Below are 17,853 nucleotides of genomic sequence, written 5' to 3'. Positions count from 1 at the left end.
GACCTCATGTGGCTGGAGTGTGTCAGCAGTTCCTGCAAGATGAAGACATTGAAGCTATGGACTGGCCGCCCGTTCCCCAGATCTGAATCTGATTGAACACATGTGGGACATCATGTCTCGCACGATCCTCCAATGTCACGTTGCACCACAGACTGTCCAGGAGTTGGCGGCTGCTATAGTCCCGGTCTGGGAGGAGGTCCCTCAGGAAACCATCCCCCGCCTCATCAGGAGCATGCCCAGGCATTGAAGGAACAGGCACGTCATACAGGCACGTGGAGGCCACACACACTACTGAGCATCATTTCCTTGTCTTGAGGCATTTCCACTGAAGTTGAATCAGCCTGTAACTTCATTTTCCACTTTGATTTTGAGCATCATTCCAACTCCAGACCTCCGTGGGATATTAGTTGTGATTTACGTTGATGATTTTTAGATTTTATTGTTCTCAACACATTCCACTATGTAATGAATAAAGATTTACAACTGGAATATTTCATTCAGTGATATCTAGGATGTGGGATTTTAGTGTTCCCTTTATTTTTTTGAGCAGTGTAGTTTAGCCTTAGTGGTGTTGGTGTGTGCAACTGAATGTTTCCAGGTCCCCCATCCCTAGTCTGATATATTTATTTACATTTCCTGTGTTCCCATTAGCCTAGCATAGTTTGTGTTGCTCCTGTTAGCGCTATTGTGGTATCCTAATACTGAAGCTGCATCTACGGTACCTGTACCTGTTCTCCTGGTCCCGATGCAGCCAGTCCTGTGTCCGTTGTCCCTGGTCCTAGGGAGGCCGGCTTCAGAACTGTTTCCTGATAGGTTATTGTTCACACACATAGTTATCTTAAATTTTCAAGTGGTCCGTACAGTCTGTCAGCCTCCATTGCTAGCTAGTCATTGACCTCGGTCACTTCTCCCCATGGGATCGGCAGCTGCAGTCCTGGTACCAGCCTAGGAGTGGTTCCTGGTGGCTACCTGCAGCCTAGTCTATCTCCACTATCAGGAGCTCCAGTGAACACCCAGTAGCCACTTAGTTACGCCCCTTCTTAGGCAGATCCGGCCCTGTGGCACAGTGAGTCCTCAAACCAGGTGCACCACCTGTGGGTGTGACAAAGATCAATGCACAAAAAATGCAAAAAATTGTTTCTTATCGCTTGTCCATGTATCAAGCCAGCACACCTTCTGATTTCATTGAATTTTCTTTGCTAGAAAAAAAAAGTACCAAGGAATGATAAACTGCTTTTCTGGTTTATAGAGTTTCAGGAATGAAAAAAAAAAGTATAACATAATTCACAGGCAGCTGGAAAATATACAGTATAACAGTCTGGTTCATTCTTACAGAATCTGCAGCTTTTGACAACTCTGCCATTGCTTTCTCTCCCTATCATTTAATCTATGTATTATTCACAGACAACTACTTTCTATCTCAATAACTATACAAAATGCAGCATTTTTCCAGTGTATCTGTGGAATTTGCGGAATTTGTCCAGTGTGTTAGTGGTATGTGTTTCATGTGACTGATATGTGAGAACCATGTGCATCATTTTTCCAATCCATCAGTGGCAAGTGTGGCATGTTTCCAGTATGAATTTGTTGACCTGTAACCAATATGTAAGTGGTGTGGGCGCAGTATGTTTCCAGTTTACTTGTCTAAATTTTAGCTACACAATATTGTCATGATTCGTACTGGAAATGGCAAGGCACCCTTTGCTGTAAGCATCATCCCTGTTTTTTGCTGTAGGCACAAGTTTTTTTATGTCCTTCATTAGACCAATAGAGTAATGGTGTCAAGCAGAGGTGTAACCTGAAGAACTTTAACCCCAATACAAAATCCGTAATATGTGCCACTGTGTTGTGAATTCTGCTCTTGGGCTCCCTCCGGTGGTTATGAGTGGAAGTGCTGCGGTAGTTGGATCGCAGCATTTATCAGGTGTATCTATTTTTTGCAATTTGGGCTGGGCTATATAGCCTTGCTTGTTCCTTTAGTCAGTGCCAGTTGTCCATTGTTTTTGGTGGATTCACATTCCTTCTGGTCTCTCCTGTTCGCTTTGCTTTTCTTCAAAGATAAGTCCCGGCTTTGTTTTTGCTGTCCACCTGCTGTGGACCTTATAGTTCTGTGCATTTTTCATGTGTTGTCTTGTCCAGCTTTGTCTGTGAAGGATTTTTTGGAGCCTAGCTGTGTCTCTGGAGATGCAGATATACCCTCCATGTCTTTAGTCAGATGTGGTGTTTTGTATTTTCTGTGGTGGATATTTTCTAGTGTTTTAATACTGACCGCATAGTACTCTGTTCTATTCTTTCTTTTTAGCTAGTATGGCCTCCTATGCTAAATCCTGATTTCATGTCTGCGTATGTTATTTCCCTCTCCTCTCACAGTCAATATTTGTGGGGGGCTGTCTATCCTTTGGGGATTTTCTCTGAGGCAAGATAGGTTTCCTGTTTCTGTCTTTAGGGGAAGTTAGATCTTAGGCTGTGTCGAGGGGTCTAGGGAGTGTCAGGTACCCCCACGGCTACTTCTAGTTGCGCTGCTAGGTTCAGAGTTTGCGGTCAGTACAGGTGCCACCTTCTCCAGAGTACGTCTCATGCTGCTCCAAGGCCACCAGATCATAACACCACTGATAATATTGGGATACTCCAATATGACGGAAAGTGTTGGGAACTGGATGTAAATGCCACCTCTACACTTCCTATAGACACATCGTTAATTTCAAACCTGTAGCTCTCTAACTATTGCAAATCCACTTAACTCCCCATGCAGGACATGCATTGAGTTGTTTTTTTCTTCAACAGCTTGACACCGATTGACATATTAGACTCATGCATTTTCTACTGTGTGATGATGTATGCTTGTGGCCACAGACAGAAGGCACGTGCTTACATTCTACATCCCACCTCCCTATCGTATATCTTATGAGTGTTTCTGACTACACATTACATTTCACAAAACCATGTTGTGTTGAGCTGACCAAAACTGAAACAAGGGCTTCTGCTTAACATGTCCTATAGCTTCGACATGGTGAGTAAAAAATAATATTTTCTTTTTTTGATTGCACAACAATTGAATTTTGGAAATGGAGCAAAATAATTAGCAAAAAGAATTCATTGATTTCAACGACAGAAATCAAGAAATGTAATAAAATAATTCAGCCAATTGTACAAGAAAATTTAGTAAATTTAATTGCAACATTTTACAAAATTAATATAAGTCAGGTTCTAATGGCAGAATTCTGTTAAGTTTATTTATTATTCAATTAATTTGATTTACAATATAATTTAATAGTAAATATAACATAAATAAATTGGGAGAATTCAATTATTTTACTTTTGAATTATTTACAATAAAATTTAATCAATTTCACTTACAATTCTAGAAATGTAATACAAGAATTGTGTCATTTGGGATTTTGCAGTTTTTTGTGCTTTTAATGTAGAATTCAAAGTTGTTATTTGAAAAAACAATTAAGTTGTCAAAGCCAAAATGTATCTCCACGACAGTAATCATCTCACTTGGGTCTATCATTTCAGAGGTGTTAGTGTGTGGTTTTTTTCGCAATCAGTTTTAAAGTTTCCTAACATTTAAAAATTTCCTTCTAGATTCTTATTACTAATCATTCGTGACTAATTCTTGAAAACAAAAGCATTTATGGGATCATTTCATGTTTTATAAAATCTTTAGCAAGAACAGTTTAGTACAGTACGGGGGTATTGTGAAGTGATGCAAAGCGGGGATCCGACCAAATCAAGTCCAAGAGATAGATGATGATTGTTAGATAGACGGACAGCATGGATCAGACACTGGCTGATTGATTTCAGACCTGGTGACTTCTCTCCATCTAATTCATGCAGGGAGAGACCTGTCACTCAAGAGGAGCAGGCACGGAGAAGCCACCCAAGACTGGCCGACTAATCCACCACATGACATGGGCTCCGATGGCAATGCTGCCATATTTCAGAATCATGAAAAAACAAGCACCGTCACAGGAGCGCTGAAATAAAGCCAGGACAAAAATATTGGTATAAACCACAACGCGTTTCAACGGTACCCAGGTGGAAGTTTCAAAGACGGGGTACCGTTGAAATGTGTTGTGCTTTACACCAATATTTTTGTCCTGGCTTCATTTCAGCGGTCCTGTGACCGTGCTTGTTTTTTTCAAGTTTCAATTGTTCCTTCTCGAAGGGGCACGGCTGGAGCTGTGTTGAATCCTGTTTCCCTTTTCAATTCCCTTGCTGTCCTCACAGCGCTCCTAAGAGACCGCTATTTTCCTGACTTATATTTCAGAATCAAACATCCCTGGCTGAGATCATTCAACCAGTGTCTGATACATCCTGCCCGTGGATCGGGCATACACCAAACAAGTGCATAAACTTCATATACTTGTTTACATTACTTATCTTGCACAGATAGTGCTACATCCTGGTTTTCATCCACTTTGTAAATACATTTCAATAGCTATCCTGAATTTATCTCAAGTTACAGACTGTAGTATCCTCCAGAGCTGCACTCTCTATTCGGCTGGTGCAGTCACTGTGTACATACATTACATTACAGATCCTGAGTTACATCCTGTATTATACCCCAGAGCTGCACTCACTATTCTGCTGGTGCGGTCACTGTGTACATACATTACATTACTGATCCTGAGTTACATCCTGTATTATACCCCAGAGCTGCACTCACTATTCTGCTGGTGCAGTCACTGTGTACATATATTACATTACTGATCCGGAGTTACATCCTGTATTATACCCCAGAGCTGCACTCACTATTCTGCTGGTGCAGTCACTGTGTACATACATTACATTACTGATCCCAAGTTACATCCTGTATTATACCCCAGAGCTGCACTCACTATTCTGCTAGTGCAGTCACTGTGTACATACATTACATTACTGATCCTGAGTTACATCCTGTATTATACTCCAGAGCTGCACTCACTATTCTGCTGGTGCAGTCAATGTGTACATACATTACATTACTGATCCTGAGTTATATCCTGTATTATACTCCAGAGCTGCACGCACTATTCTGCTGGTGCAGTCACTGTGTACATACATTACATTACTGATCCTGAGTTATATCCTGTATTATACTCCAGAGCTGCACTCACTATTCTGCTGGTGCAGTCACTGTGTACATACATTACATTACTGATCCTGAGTTACATCTTGTATTATACCCCAGAGCTGCACTCACTATTCTGTTGGTGCAGTCACTGTGTACATACATTACGTTACTGATCCTGAGTTACCTCCTGTATTATACTCCAGAGCTGCACTCACTATTCTGCTGGTGCAGTCACTGTGTACATACATTACATTATTGATCCTGAGTTACATCCTGTATTATACTCCAGAGCTGCACTCACTATTCTGCTGTTGCAGTCACTGTGTACATACATTACATTACTGATCCTGAGTTGCATCCTGTATTATACCCCAGAGCTGCACTCACTATTCTGCTGATGCAGTCACTGTGTACATACATTACATTACTGATCCTGAGTTACATCTTATATTATACCCCAAAGCTGCACTCACTATTCTGCTGGTGCAGTCACTGTGTACATACATTACATTACTGATCCTGAGTTATATCCTGTATTATACTCCAGAGCTGCACTCACTATTATGCTGGTGCAGTCACTGTGCACATACATTACATTACTGATCCTGAGTTGCATCCTGTATTATACCCCAGAGCTGCACTCACTACTCTGCTGGTGCAGTCACTGTGTACATACATTACATTACTGATCCTGAGTTACATCCTGTATTATACCCCAGAGCTGCACTCACTACTCTGCTGGTGCAGTCACTGTGTACATACATTACATTACTGATCCTGAGTTACATCCTGTATTATACTCCAGAGCTGCACTCACTACTCTGCTGGTGCAGTCACTGTGTACATACATTACATTACTGATCCTGAGTTACATCCTGTATTATACCCCAGAGCTGCACTCACTACTCTGCTGGTGCAGTCACTGTGTACATACATTACATTACTGATCCTGAGTTGCATCCTGTATTATACTCCAGAGCTGCACTCACTATTCTGCTGGCGCAGTCACTGTGTACATACATTACATTACTGATCCTGAGTTGCATCCTGTATTCTCTTTGTGCTTTGTTGTTGTGTTCTTGCCCCATACTTGTTTCTTTGTACTGTGGTTATTGTTCTGTGGGTCGAGCTCAGTAACTGGTTAGAGCCTTTGCTTGACTAACCAGAGTGTTGACGACAACATGTGACTGAATAGAAGGTGCCCACTACTTTCTTTGGTAAGGGTGGTACAAACAGTGGCAAAATGAGGGCACACTGAGGCATCCAACAGTTTGCATCAAAGTGGTATGCAGGATGTCTAGTAAGGAGCTTTCAAGGTAAAACAATTGAGAAAGTCCAACAGATGGTCCCGTCTGACAGAAGAGGAGCGGCTTTTATGCATGGACTGTGTGAGAGCTAGGAAGTACGATAACTTTTCTTAAAGTTACAGACGTTTTGTGTTGCTGGAAAAAGAGTTTGTGCCCCTTCCTGAACCTGACCACTAAACCGTAAGTGAGCTGTAACCACCAAGAGTCATATCTTCTCACGATTAAGAACAAGACTTTTGTTGAGCATTGTACTTTGTGTCCATCTTCAGTCAATGATGACCATCGGCACACTGCTTTTGTTACACAAAACTGGTCAAGTAGACCTTTCTAACTTTGAAGTTTACAGACTTGAGAATGCAGCTCTGGGGTATAATGAAGGCTGCAGTCCTCAGTCAGGATAATTCTGGATTGGAATCTGAAGGTGAAATATTCTTTACGTTAGAATTTCAGTACATCTCGAGCCCACAACAATACCATCCATACAACTTTAGAGAAGAGGAAGCAACTTTCCGAGAACATTCAGCCACAACTGAAAGACAAAAAATGGTCCTTTCCGTTGTATCTTGATCTTCAACGTTTGCCAAATGGTCATCTTTGGTCCATTTTCAGTACATCTCCCACTTTACATTTCAGATTTGCTACCTCCCTCCTTTCCAGCGATTTCCCATTGTTAGGATTGGACACAGAAATCAAAATCAAAGGACCTTAGAGAAACCAGATTTGTTCCTCCAAAAGTAGGGTGACCTTATAAATGTGGTTGTCCTTAAGATACAAATTGTGCATATACTCTCAGGAAGTGGCCAGAGGGGAAATAAATACAGTAATCTAGAAATAGGATGATACGGCCAGTTAAGGGACTGCTTGAATCTGGATGCTATCGTGTGCTTGGTTCAAGAATACGAAAGTGGGAACCCATGGATATAAGCATATTAAGGAAAAGAGAAAAAATTGGAGTCCGGCTCAACAGGACAGGATTTTCCTTTTCGCTTTATTTTTCAAAAGAAAATATAGTGCATACAAAAGAAAAACTTACATGGTTGACATGACCCAGTCTACGCATTTCGACTGCACTAGGCAGTATTACTCATGACTAGTGTTGAGCGATACCGTCCGATACTTGAAAGTATCGGTATCGGATAGTATCGGCCGATACCCGAAAAGTATCGGATATCGCCGATACCGATATCCGATACCAATACAAGTCAATGGGACATCAAGTATCGGAAGGTATCCTCATGGTTCCCAGGGTCTGAAGGAGAGGAAACTCTCCTTCAGGCCCTGGGATCCATATTAAAGTGTAAAATAAAGAATTAAAATAAAAAATATTGTTATATTCACCTCTCCGGCGGCCCCTGGACATCAGCGCGAGGAACCGGCGTCCGGCACGGCTTCTTTGTTCAAAATGAGCGCCTTTAGGACCTGCGGAATGACGTCGCGGCTTCTGATTGGTTGCGTGCCGCCCATGTGACCGCCACGCGACCAATCAGAAGCCGCGACGTCATTCCTCAGGTCCTAAAGGCGCTCATTCTAGGAATTTATCTGAGGAATGACGTCGCGGCTTCTGATTGGTCGCGTGGCGGTCACATGGGCAGCACGCGACCAATCAGAAGCCGCGACGTCATTCCGCAGGTCCTAAAGGCGCTCATTTTGAACAAAGAAGCCATGCCGGACGCCGGTTCCTCGCACTGATGTCCAGGGGCCGCCGGAGAGGTGAATATAACAATATTTTTTATTTTAATTCTTTATTTTACACTTCCGATACCGATACCCGATATCACAAAAATATCGGATCTCGGTATCGGAATTCCGATACCGCAAGTATCGGCACATACCCGATACTTGCGGTATCGGAATGCTCAACACTACTCATGACTCAAATTTTTCTTTTGTTTGCGCTATATTTTCTTTTGAAAAATAAAATGAAAAGGAAAATCCAGTCCCTTTGAGCCGGATTCCAATTGTTTCTATTTTCCTTGATGAGAGGCCAGGGCGAGGCTGGTGTCTGAGCCCCAGGTGGATGAGCATAGAGCAACTGGGTGAGCTGGAATCAAGTTTCTATATAAGCATATTGTCTGAAAAGGAGGGGTTATAAGGTCTTGGAGCACTCTCTGTGGGGAAGATTTTGCTGTTATTATCCCGGCATTGGTAGACTCTGGGTGTCACTGGGCACTGGATGTGGCTTGCAACCGTCTCTCAGTTTTGTAACATTGGTTATTTTTTTCCTATGAGGCTAAGAACTTACAGGAAGGTAGTTGATAACTACCTGCCTATTCTACCTGGCAATTATATGTGGTGGTGACTCTGATGCTTTATCTTACTTCACATCTGCAAAACAGCACCTTCTCTTCTGATTTGCTGTAGACGGGGTGTCAATGCCAATGTTATGCTTATTGACTGCTGGCTCCCCGCAGGTTGACAGCGGGGAGCCAGCTATCAACCTATATGGCATTGGCAGTGATGCTCTATCAACAGAGCAGAGCTGAAAATAAGAAGCTGCTCATGGGAAAAATAAGAATTGCTGGCAGGAGTGGTTCATGACTGCTCTAAGCTGGCAGAGATCGGTGCCGAGCAGAAGTGGAAGGTAGTTAGCAACTACCCGCCTGTTAGTTCTTAGCTCCATAGGAAAAAATATCCAAAGTCCCTCATATCCCCTTTGAAGGTAAGAGAAGTTGGAGACCACTGCTTTAGAAACTAGTTAAAAAATTGTTAAATCAGTTGTATGATCTATTACATGCAATCAGATTCGTCTTACCATTGTGTAATAAAGTTCTATAATAGTTCTGTTCTTTTGCTGTATTATAATCATTGTTTTGTTTTCCTCTTAGACTTATGGTTACTATGACAACATGACATTTCCGTACTCGGACGTTTCCGACAGTGAAGATTATGGTGTATGTCTACATGAGGAGAACAAGATTTTTGACCAAATTTTTTTGCCAACCTTCTACAGCATATTGTTCATAGCTGGAATGCTTGGCAATGGGCTGGTCATACTGGTGATGTTGACCAATAAGCTGAAGATGCAGAGTACAGATGTCTTCATTGTTCACCTGGCACTGGCGGATATGCTCCTGGTTTCTACGTTACCATTCTGGGCGGCACAAGCAACTCAAGGCTGGATTTTTGGAAAAGCCTTATGTAAGATAGTTGCATCACTTTTCAAGATCAACTTCTATGCAGGCACTTTCCTCCTTGCCTGTATCAGCATTGACCGCTATCTCTCCATCGTATATGCTGTCCAGATCTACAAGAAAAACAAGAAGAAACACGTTCACTGGAGTTGCCTTGCTGTATGGTTTTTATGTCTTATTTTTTGCATCCCGGACGCTCTGTATTATACCGTCTCATTCGAGTCTCGCACCAATTTTTCTTCTTGTGACCCTTACTATCCCGAGGGTCAAGCCAAGACCTGGAAGATAACTACGACTATATTGTTCCAAATCTTTGTCTTCTTGCTGCCTCTAATTTTCATGCTGTTCTGCTACTCCCACATCATAATTACTCTGCTGAGATCTCAGGGGTTTAAGAAGCAGAGGGCGATGAGGCTTATCATAGCGGTCGTGGTGGCTTTTTTCTTGTGTTGGACTCCATACAATATTGTAGCTTTTTTTGATATGTTGACCTTGCTGGAAATAATTAATGATTGCACTGTCACAAGTAACATTGACTTTGCGTTATCCATCACATCTTGCATATGTTACTTACATTGCTGCCTGAACCCTATTCTTTACGCTTTCATTGGAGCCAAATTCAAGAATAACTTGTTGGAATTGTTCAGTAAAACAAGACTATGCCCACGATTCGTGGCCAAGCATGTCAAGAGAAGGCAAACTTCATCGAAATCTTTCACTTGGTCTTCATCTGGTGATACCACCGTGTCTGGGATTTACTAAGAATGGAGTTATAGTAGATTCCAAAATCTAGTGTTGAGAAGCTCCAAAGATAAAAAATTGTACCAAATATTGCTAGAATAGAAATTGGAACAAAAAATATTAATGTCCTACCATCTATATTTTCTCAGTTGGATATCAACCCAACTCCTCTACTTAGACTTTCTTGGTCACATATCTAAGAACTTTGGGTCTTTACTAGAGATGAGCTGATCTCCGATTCTGTGGCCAGTTCAATGGCTCCTCGCGACTAGATGGGAGGACCATAAATCTCTTAAGTTTCAGCATTCTCCAAATGGCTTGTGATTTTCCAGCATTGGCGTGACTTCACCTGTGCATCATACAGCACAAATGATGCTACACCAGATCAAATGCCATGCTAAGGGACACCAGAATGTAACATATTTGCTGGCCAACACTCTACCTGCCAGGTACCACTTACACCGCCGCTGGACCGAAGTCCCGCGAATCAATCTGCTCATCTCTAGCCATTACTTTGCTCTATAGATGCATCATCTTCTATAATACGGAGGTCTTGGCAGAAAGAAATCCTTGGACTTAGTTCATAATTGATGAGTAGACCTCATAATCTCACAATAGAAATGAGTAAATCGATTTGATGACAATCGAATCGAATTTGTGTGTCATTTTTAGGCGTTCCCTGGAATGACCAATTTCGAGCAACTTGCAATTCCCTTCGCATGAATTGTATGCATCATTTTATACACTGAAGATTGTAAGAGCCAGAGAAGGATCACATGAAACCTGGTGATGCTACATAACATAGTATAACACAAGCAATGAAGATGGTCTATTACAGCCTGGAAAAATAGAGGAAAGAAAAATAGAAGAAGGAATGTAGCAGCCAATTTGCGGTGAATCTGGATATTGACAGCACGTCACATCTCAAAACTTAGCCATAAGACATAAAACACTGAATAAACTTTGCAGATAGCGTATGACAGCACATTGTGAAGAACAGTTACCATCCGTTCTCCAACAGCCATATATGTTGAGATCAATTTGACATTACTAAGATTGTGTTTGCGTCAAAGAGCTTGAAAAGAGTCCTAGGAAACCTTAAAGTGTCATTCATGTCATTTCAGGGCAATTGGAGCCTTCAAAGTACTAACTTTACATTTCCCGTAAATCGAATTTCCTGGGAAAATTTCAGTAAAGTTGTCTAATTTCAAAAAGTTCAACACTGAGCCAGAGAAGGGAACAAAAAAATGCAGCTAAAATGTAAACTATATGCTCCATCCAGGATAGAAATTCCCCTGATGGTGATCAGTGTGGGTCCCAGTGGTGGTCCACACCGTTCAGAAAGTTATCAGTGATTGATGATAACTTGCGATCACTGGTAAATCATTTGAAAAAAGTATACAAGAAAACCTTGCTCCTGCATCAAGAAAACTGTCCCTGTAGAGCAACCTATAGATGGCTATCTTGTAGGTTAATGTCCAACCCATTACACATGACTCCATCATAAACTGTTGGCTCGACAGGATAAAGGTTTGGACGTTGACTCACATGATAGACACCTATTTACGGCACTAGAGAGACGCTTTCTGAGTTAAAGGGAACCTGTCACCCCCAAAATCGATGGTGAGGTAAGCTCACCGTCATCAGGGGCTTATCTACAGCATTCTGTAATGCTGTAGATAAGCCCCCGATGTATACTGAAAGAGGAGAAAAAGAAGTTAGATTATACTCACCCAGGGGCGGTCCTGCTCCGATGGGTGTCGCAGTCCCCTCCGGCACCTCCCATCTTCATTTCATGACGTCCTCTTCTGGTCTTCACGCCACAGCTCCAGCACAGGCGTACTTTGTCTGCCCTGTTGAGGGCAGAGCAAAGTACTGCAGTGCGCAGGCGCAGGGCCTCTCTGATCTTTCCGACGCCTGCGCACTGCAGTACTTTGCTTTGCCCTCAACAGGGCAGACAAAGTACGCCGGAGCCGGAGCCGCGGTGTGAAGACCAGAAGAGGACGTCATGGAATGAAGATGGGAGGCGCCGGAGCGGACCTGAGACACCCATTTGACCAGACCGCAGCGGGACCGCGCCTGGGTGAGTATAATCTAACCTCTTTTTCTCCTCTTTCGGGATACATTGGCGGCTTATCTACAGCATTACAGAATGCTGTAGATAAACCCCTGATGACGGTGAGCTTACCTCACCATCGATTTTGGGGGTGACAGGTTCCCTTTAGTCTTTGTTGAAAAAACTGACCAAAAAAATCTGTTTATGCCTAGAAATAGGACAACAGAATGTATATTATTTATTTATGTGTATTGTATGTTTTGTCGGTTATTCTGTTTGTGTCGTATTTTACTCAAAAATAGCAACGTGAATGTTATATTCTATTTTATTTTATCTTTTTTGCACAAGCCACATTAGAGAACATCATCTTCTAAAAGATCTCAACACCAATATTATAGTAACCAAAGCCAGTCTATAATGGTTTGGGGGCATTTATAGGGTCTTCTAAATTGATTTATGCAAGTTAGACATTGAACCTGGATGCAATCATAAATCAACTTAGAAGATCATTCTGCAAAAGCTCGCTGACGGATTTAGCCATGAATTTCATTCTACAGCCTGCTGTGATGTACTATGATGCACAGAGGCTGTAGAAAACTCATTTAAAAATGTTTTACAGCCTAAAATACGTGCATTTAAAGGGTTTTTTTTTTTTTTTTTTCTTTCCTACTGGGCTAAAAAACTTACCGGCAGTTAATTGTTAATTACCTGTTCTGCCTTGCAGCGATCTCAAGTGGCAATTTTCGTGCTTCCTTTGACCTTATGTCAACAGAGCAACTTTTTCCTCTTCTGGCCGGCTCTGTTGATGGGGCATCACTGCTGACATCATGCTGATTGACAGCCTGCTCACCGCAGTTAAGGTGCGGGGAGCCAGCTGTCTATAAGCATTACATTGGTTCAGACGCCCTGTCGACATAGCAGAGTGGAAGAGAAGGAGCTGCTCTGTTGACGTGACATCACCAGAAGCAAGAGAATCGTCGGCAGAAATGATCCATGACAGCTGTATCTGAGCCGGAACAGATTGTTACAGGACAGAACAGGTAGGTAGTTAGAGATTATCTCAAGGTAGAGTAAAAAAATGCCTTTAAATAACATAAAAACTTGTAATTGTACAGCAATAATAGTTCTGGGGGCACAAAATATGTAAAATATATGTTTTTTACTATATAGAGTCTGTAATAAAAGGGATTTATTAAAAACTTGTGTTTATTGTATTTTTTTAATTTTAGTCACTTGGTCAATCTAATCCAGTTCTCCTTCAATAGAAGTCTTCAAATTGAGTCTGGACAGACATCTGTCTGAGATGGTTTAGTGACTCCTGCATTGAGCAGGGGGTTGGACACGATGACCCTGGAGGTCCCTTCCACCTCTGACATTCTAGGATTCTATGAAAGGGCAACTATCATAAAATAAAAACAAAAAAAACTTTTGATATGTCATAGTGAAATGTCAGAAGTTCTGATCACTAGAGAAAAATGGTAAAAGCACTTAAGAGAGTTAAAATATTTTTTTATGTATAACTAGCTGAAAAGCCCGGCATTGCCTGGGCATAGTAAATATCTGTGGTTAGTTATAGCACCTCACTTCTCTTATTTTCCCATTACGCCTCTCATTTTCCCAATCACATCTTTCATTTTCCCCCTCACACATCTCATTTTCTCCCTCACACCTCTCATTTTCTCCCTCACTCTTCTCATACCCCCTAACACTTGTCATTTCAACCTCACATCTGTCATTTTCTGATCACTCCACTATTTTTCCTCACTCCTCTCATTTTGCACTCACACCTTTTCATTTTCACCTCACACCTCTCATTTTCACCTCATCACCTCAGTATATACAGTGGGGCAAAAAAGTATTTAGTCAGTCAGCAATAGTGCAAGTTCCACCACTTAAAAAGATGAGAGGCGTCTGTAATTTACATCATAGGTAGACCTCAACTATGGGAGACAAACTGAGAAAAAAAAACCCAGAAAATCACATCGTCTGTTTTTTTAACATTTTATTTGCATATTATGGTGGAAAATAAGTATTTGGTCAGAAACAAAATTTCATCTCAATACTTTGTAATATATCCTTTGTTGGCAATGAGAGAGGTCAAACGTTTTCTGTAAGTCTTCACAAGTTTGCCACACACTGTTGTTGGTATGTTGGCCCATTCCTCCATGCAGATCTCCTCTAGAGCAGTGATGTTTTTGGCTTTTCACTTGGCAACACGGACTTTCAACTCCCTCCAAAGGTTTTCTATAGGGTTGAGATCTGGAGACTGGCTAGGTCACTCCAGGACCTTGAAATGCTTCTTACGAAGCCACTCCTTCGTTGCCCTGGCGGTGTGCTTTGGATCATTGTCATGTTGAAAGACCCAGCCACGTTTCATCTTCAATGCCCTTGCTGATGGAAGGAGGTTTGCACTCAAAATCTCACGATACATGGCCCCATTCATTCTTTCATGCACCCGGATCAGTCGTCCTGGCCCCTTTGCAGAGAAACAGCCCCAAAGCATGATGTTTCCACCACCATGCTTTACAGTAGGTATGGTGTTTGATGGATGCAACTCAGTATTCTTTTTCCTCCAAACACGACAAGTTGTGTTTCTACCAAACAGTTCCAGTTTGGTTTCATCAGACCATAGGACATTCTCCCAAAACTCCTCTGGATCATCCAAATGCTCTCTAGCAAACTTCAGACAGGCCCGGACATGTACTGGCTTAAGCAGTGGGACACGTCTGGCACTGCAGGATCTGAGTCCATGGTGGCGTAGTGTGTTACTTATGGTAGGCCTTGTTACATTGGTCCCAGCTCCCTGCAGTTCATTCACTAGGTCCCCCCACGTGGTTCTGGGATTTTTGCTCACCGTTCTTGTGATCATTCTGACCCCACGGGGTGGGATTTTGCGTGGAGCCCCAGATCGAGGGAAATTATCAGTGGTCTTGTATGTCTTCCATTTTCTAATTATTGCTCCCACTTTTGATTTCTTCACTTCAAGCTGGTTGGCTATTGCAGATTCAGTCTTCCCAGCCTGGTGCAGGGCTACAATTTTGTTTCTGGTGTCCTTTGACAGCTCTTTGGTCTTCACCATAGTGCAGTTTGGAGTCAGACTGTTTGAGGGTGTGAACAGGTGTCTTTTTATACTGATAACAAGTTTAAACAGGTGCCATTACTACAGGTAATGAGTGGAGGAAAGAGGAGACTCTTAAAGAAGAAGTTACAGGTCTGTGAGAGCCAGAAATCTTGATTGTTTGTTTCTGACCAAATACTTATTTTCCACCATAATATGCAAATAAAATGTTAAAAAAACAGACAATGTGATTTTCTGGATTTTTTTTTCTCAGTTTGTCTCCCATAGTTGAGGTCTACCTATGATGTAAATTACAGACGCCTCCCATCTTTTTAAGTGGTGGAACTTGCACTATTGCTGACTGACTAAATACTTTTTTGCCCCACTGTACATGTTTGTCATCTCCCTTATATATAGTATACATCTGTATGTCATCTCCTGTATATAGTATATACCTGTATGTCATCTCCCCTGTATATAGTATATACCTGCTGTGTGTCATCTCCCTATATATAGTATATACCTGAATGTCATCTCCTTCTATATATAGTATATACCTGTATGTCATCTCCTCCTGTATATAGTATATACCTGTGTGTCATCTCCCCTGTATATAGTATATATCTGTGTGTGTCATCTCCTCCTGTATATAGTATATACCTGCATGTCATCTTCTATATATAGCATATACCTGTATGTCATCTCCTCCTGTATATAGTATATACCTGTAGGTCATTTGCTCCTGTATATAGTATATACCAGTGTGTCATCTCCTCCTGTATATATATGTACCTGTATGTCATCTCCTCCTCTATATAGTATATACCTGTGTGTCATCTCCTCCTGTATTAGACCTCGTTCACACATTATTTGCTCAGTATTTTTACCTCAGTATTTGTAAGCTAAATTGGCAGCCTGATAAATCCCCAGCCAGCAGGAAGCCCTCCCCCTGGCAGTATATATTAGCTCACACATACACATAATAGACAGGTCATGTGACTGACAGCTGCCGTATTTCCTATATGGTACATTTGTTGCTCTTGTAGATTGTCTGCTTATTAATCAGATTTTTATTTTTGAAGGATAATACCAGACTTGGGTGTGTTTTAGGGCGAGTTTCGTTTGTCAAGTTGTGTGTGTTGAGTTGCGTGTGGCGACATGCATGTAGCGACTTTTGTGAGATGAGTTTTGTGTGGCAACATGCGTGTAGCAAATTTTTGTGTGTCGAGTTGCATGTGACAGGTTAGTGTAGCAAGTTGTGTGCAGCAAGTTTTGCGCATGGCGAGTTTTGCGCGTGGCGAGTTTTATGTGTGGTGCCTTTTGAGTATGTGCAAGTTTTGTGTGAGGCAACTTTTGCATGTGTTGCAACTTTTGTGCATGTGGCAATTTTTCCGCGTGTGCAAGTTTTGCGTGTGGCGAGTTTTCCATGAGCTGAGTTTTGCACTTGTGGCGAGTTTTGCAAGAGCCTAGTTTTTGCATGTGGCGAGTTCTGCGCGTGGCGAGTTTTGAGTGGCAACTTTTGTGTTTCGACTTTTATGTGGCGAGGTTGGTGTATTTGTGGTGAAATGTGTGCTGAGGGTAATGTGTTCAAGCACGTGGTAGTGTGTGGCGCATTTTGTGTGTGTGTTCATATCCCTGTGTGTGGTGAGTATCCCATGTCGGGGCCCCACCTTAGCAACTGTACGGTATATACTCTTTGGCGCCATCGCTCTCATTCTTTAAGTCCCCCTTGTTCACATCTGGCAGCTGTCAATTTGCCTCCTACACTTTTCCTTTCACTTTTTCCCATTATGTAGATAGGGGCAAAATTGTTTGGTGAATTGGAAAGCGCGGGGTTAAAATTTCACCTCACAACAAAGCATATGACGCTCTCAGGGTCCAGACGTGTGACTGTGCAAAATTTTGTGGCTGTAGCTGCGACGCCTCCAACACTTTTCCTTTCACTTTTTTCCCCATTATGTAGATAGGGGCAAAATAGTTTGGTGAATTGGAAAGTGTGGAGTTAAAATTTCGCCTCACAACATAGCCTATGACGCTCTCGGGGTCCAGATGTGTGACTGTGCAAAATTTTGTGGCTGTAGCTGCGACGGTGCAGATGCCAATCCCGGACATACATACATACACACACACACACACACACACATTCAGCTTTATATATTAGATGATATCCTATTATTCTCTGCATTTCTGTTTTCTGAAGCCAGGAAGCACTATATTTGATGACATCTGTTACCCATAATAAGAGACTTAATTGCAGAACACACTTCTGTCGTAATCTGAGTGTAACCGTGCAACGCGTTTCGCAATTTTGTCATAATTTAGCATTATGCGTAGCATTAGCCACCGCTGTTGATGAATAATGAGGAAAGGTAAAGATCTCCATTGTAACTGCACAGGCTTTGTCCAGAATGAGCTTTCTATGAATTCCTATCCAGTTTATCAAACAACGTATTTCAAATTCTAAGATATAATTATAAAATAAAACATGGAAAGAGTAGAAG

The 17,853-nt window shown here is 41.9% G+C and overlaps 1 protein-coding gene across 1 annotated transcript; it reads left to right on the top strand.

The window, feature by feature from the left end:
• Positions 1-2,944: 2,944 nt before the first annotated feature.
• Positions 2,945-10,380, top strand: CXCR3 (C-X-C motif chemokine receptor 3). Its single transcript, XM_069741273.1, has 2 exons — positions 2,945-3,010; positions 9,192-10,380. Exons 1-2 carry the CDS (start codon positions 2,990-2,992, stop codon positions 10,257-10,259), a joined length of 1,089 nt encoding a protein of 362 aa, XP_069597374.1. The 5' UTR covers positions 2,945-2,989; the 3' UTR covers positions 10,260-10,380.
• The last annotated feature ends 7,473 nt before the right edge of the window (positions 10,381-17,853 follow it).

This window comes from Ranitomeya imitator, chromosome 10, assembly GCF_032444005.1.
Source record: "Ranitomeya imitator isolate aRanImi1 chromosome 10, aRanImi1.pri, whole genome shotgun sequence".
In the NCBI taxonomy this organism is placed as follows: domain Eukaryota; kingdom Metazoa; phylum Chordata; class Amphibia; order Anura; family Dendrobatidae; genus Ranitomeya; species Ranitomeya imitator.
The sequence above is the reverse complement of the archived record's forward strand: the minus strand, read 5'-3'. Positions and strand labels throughout refer to the sequence as shown.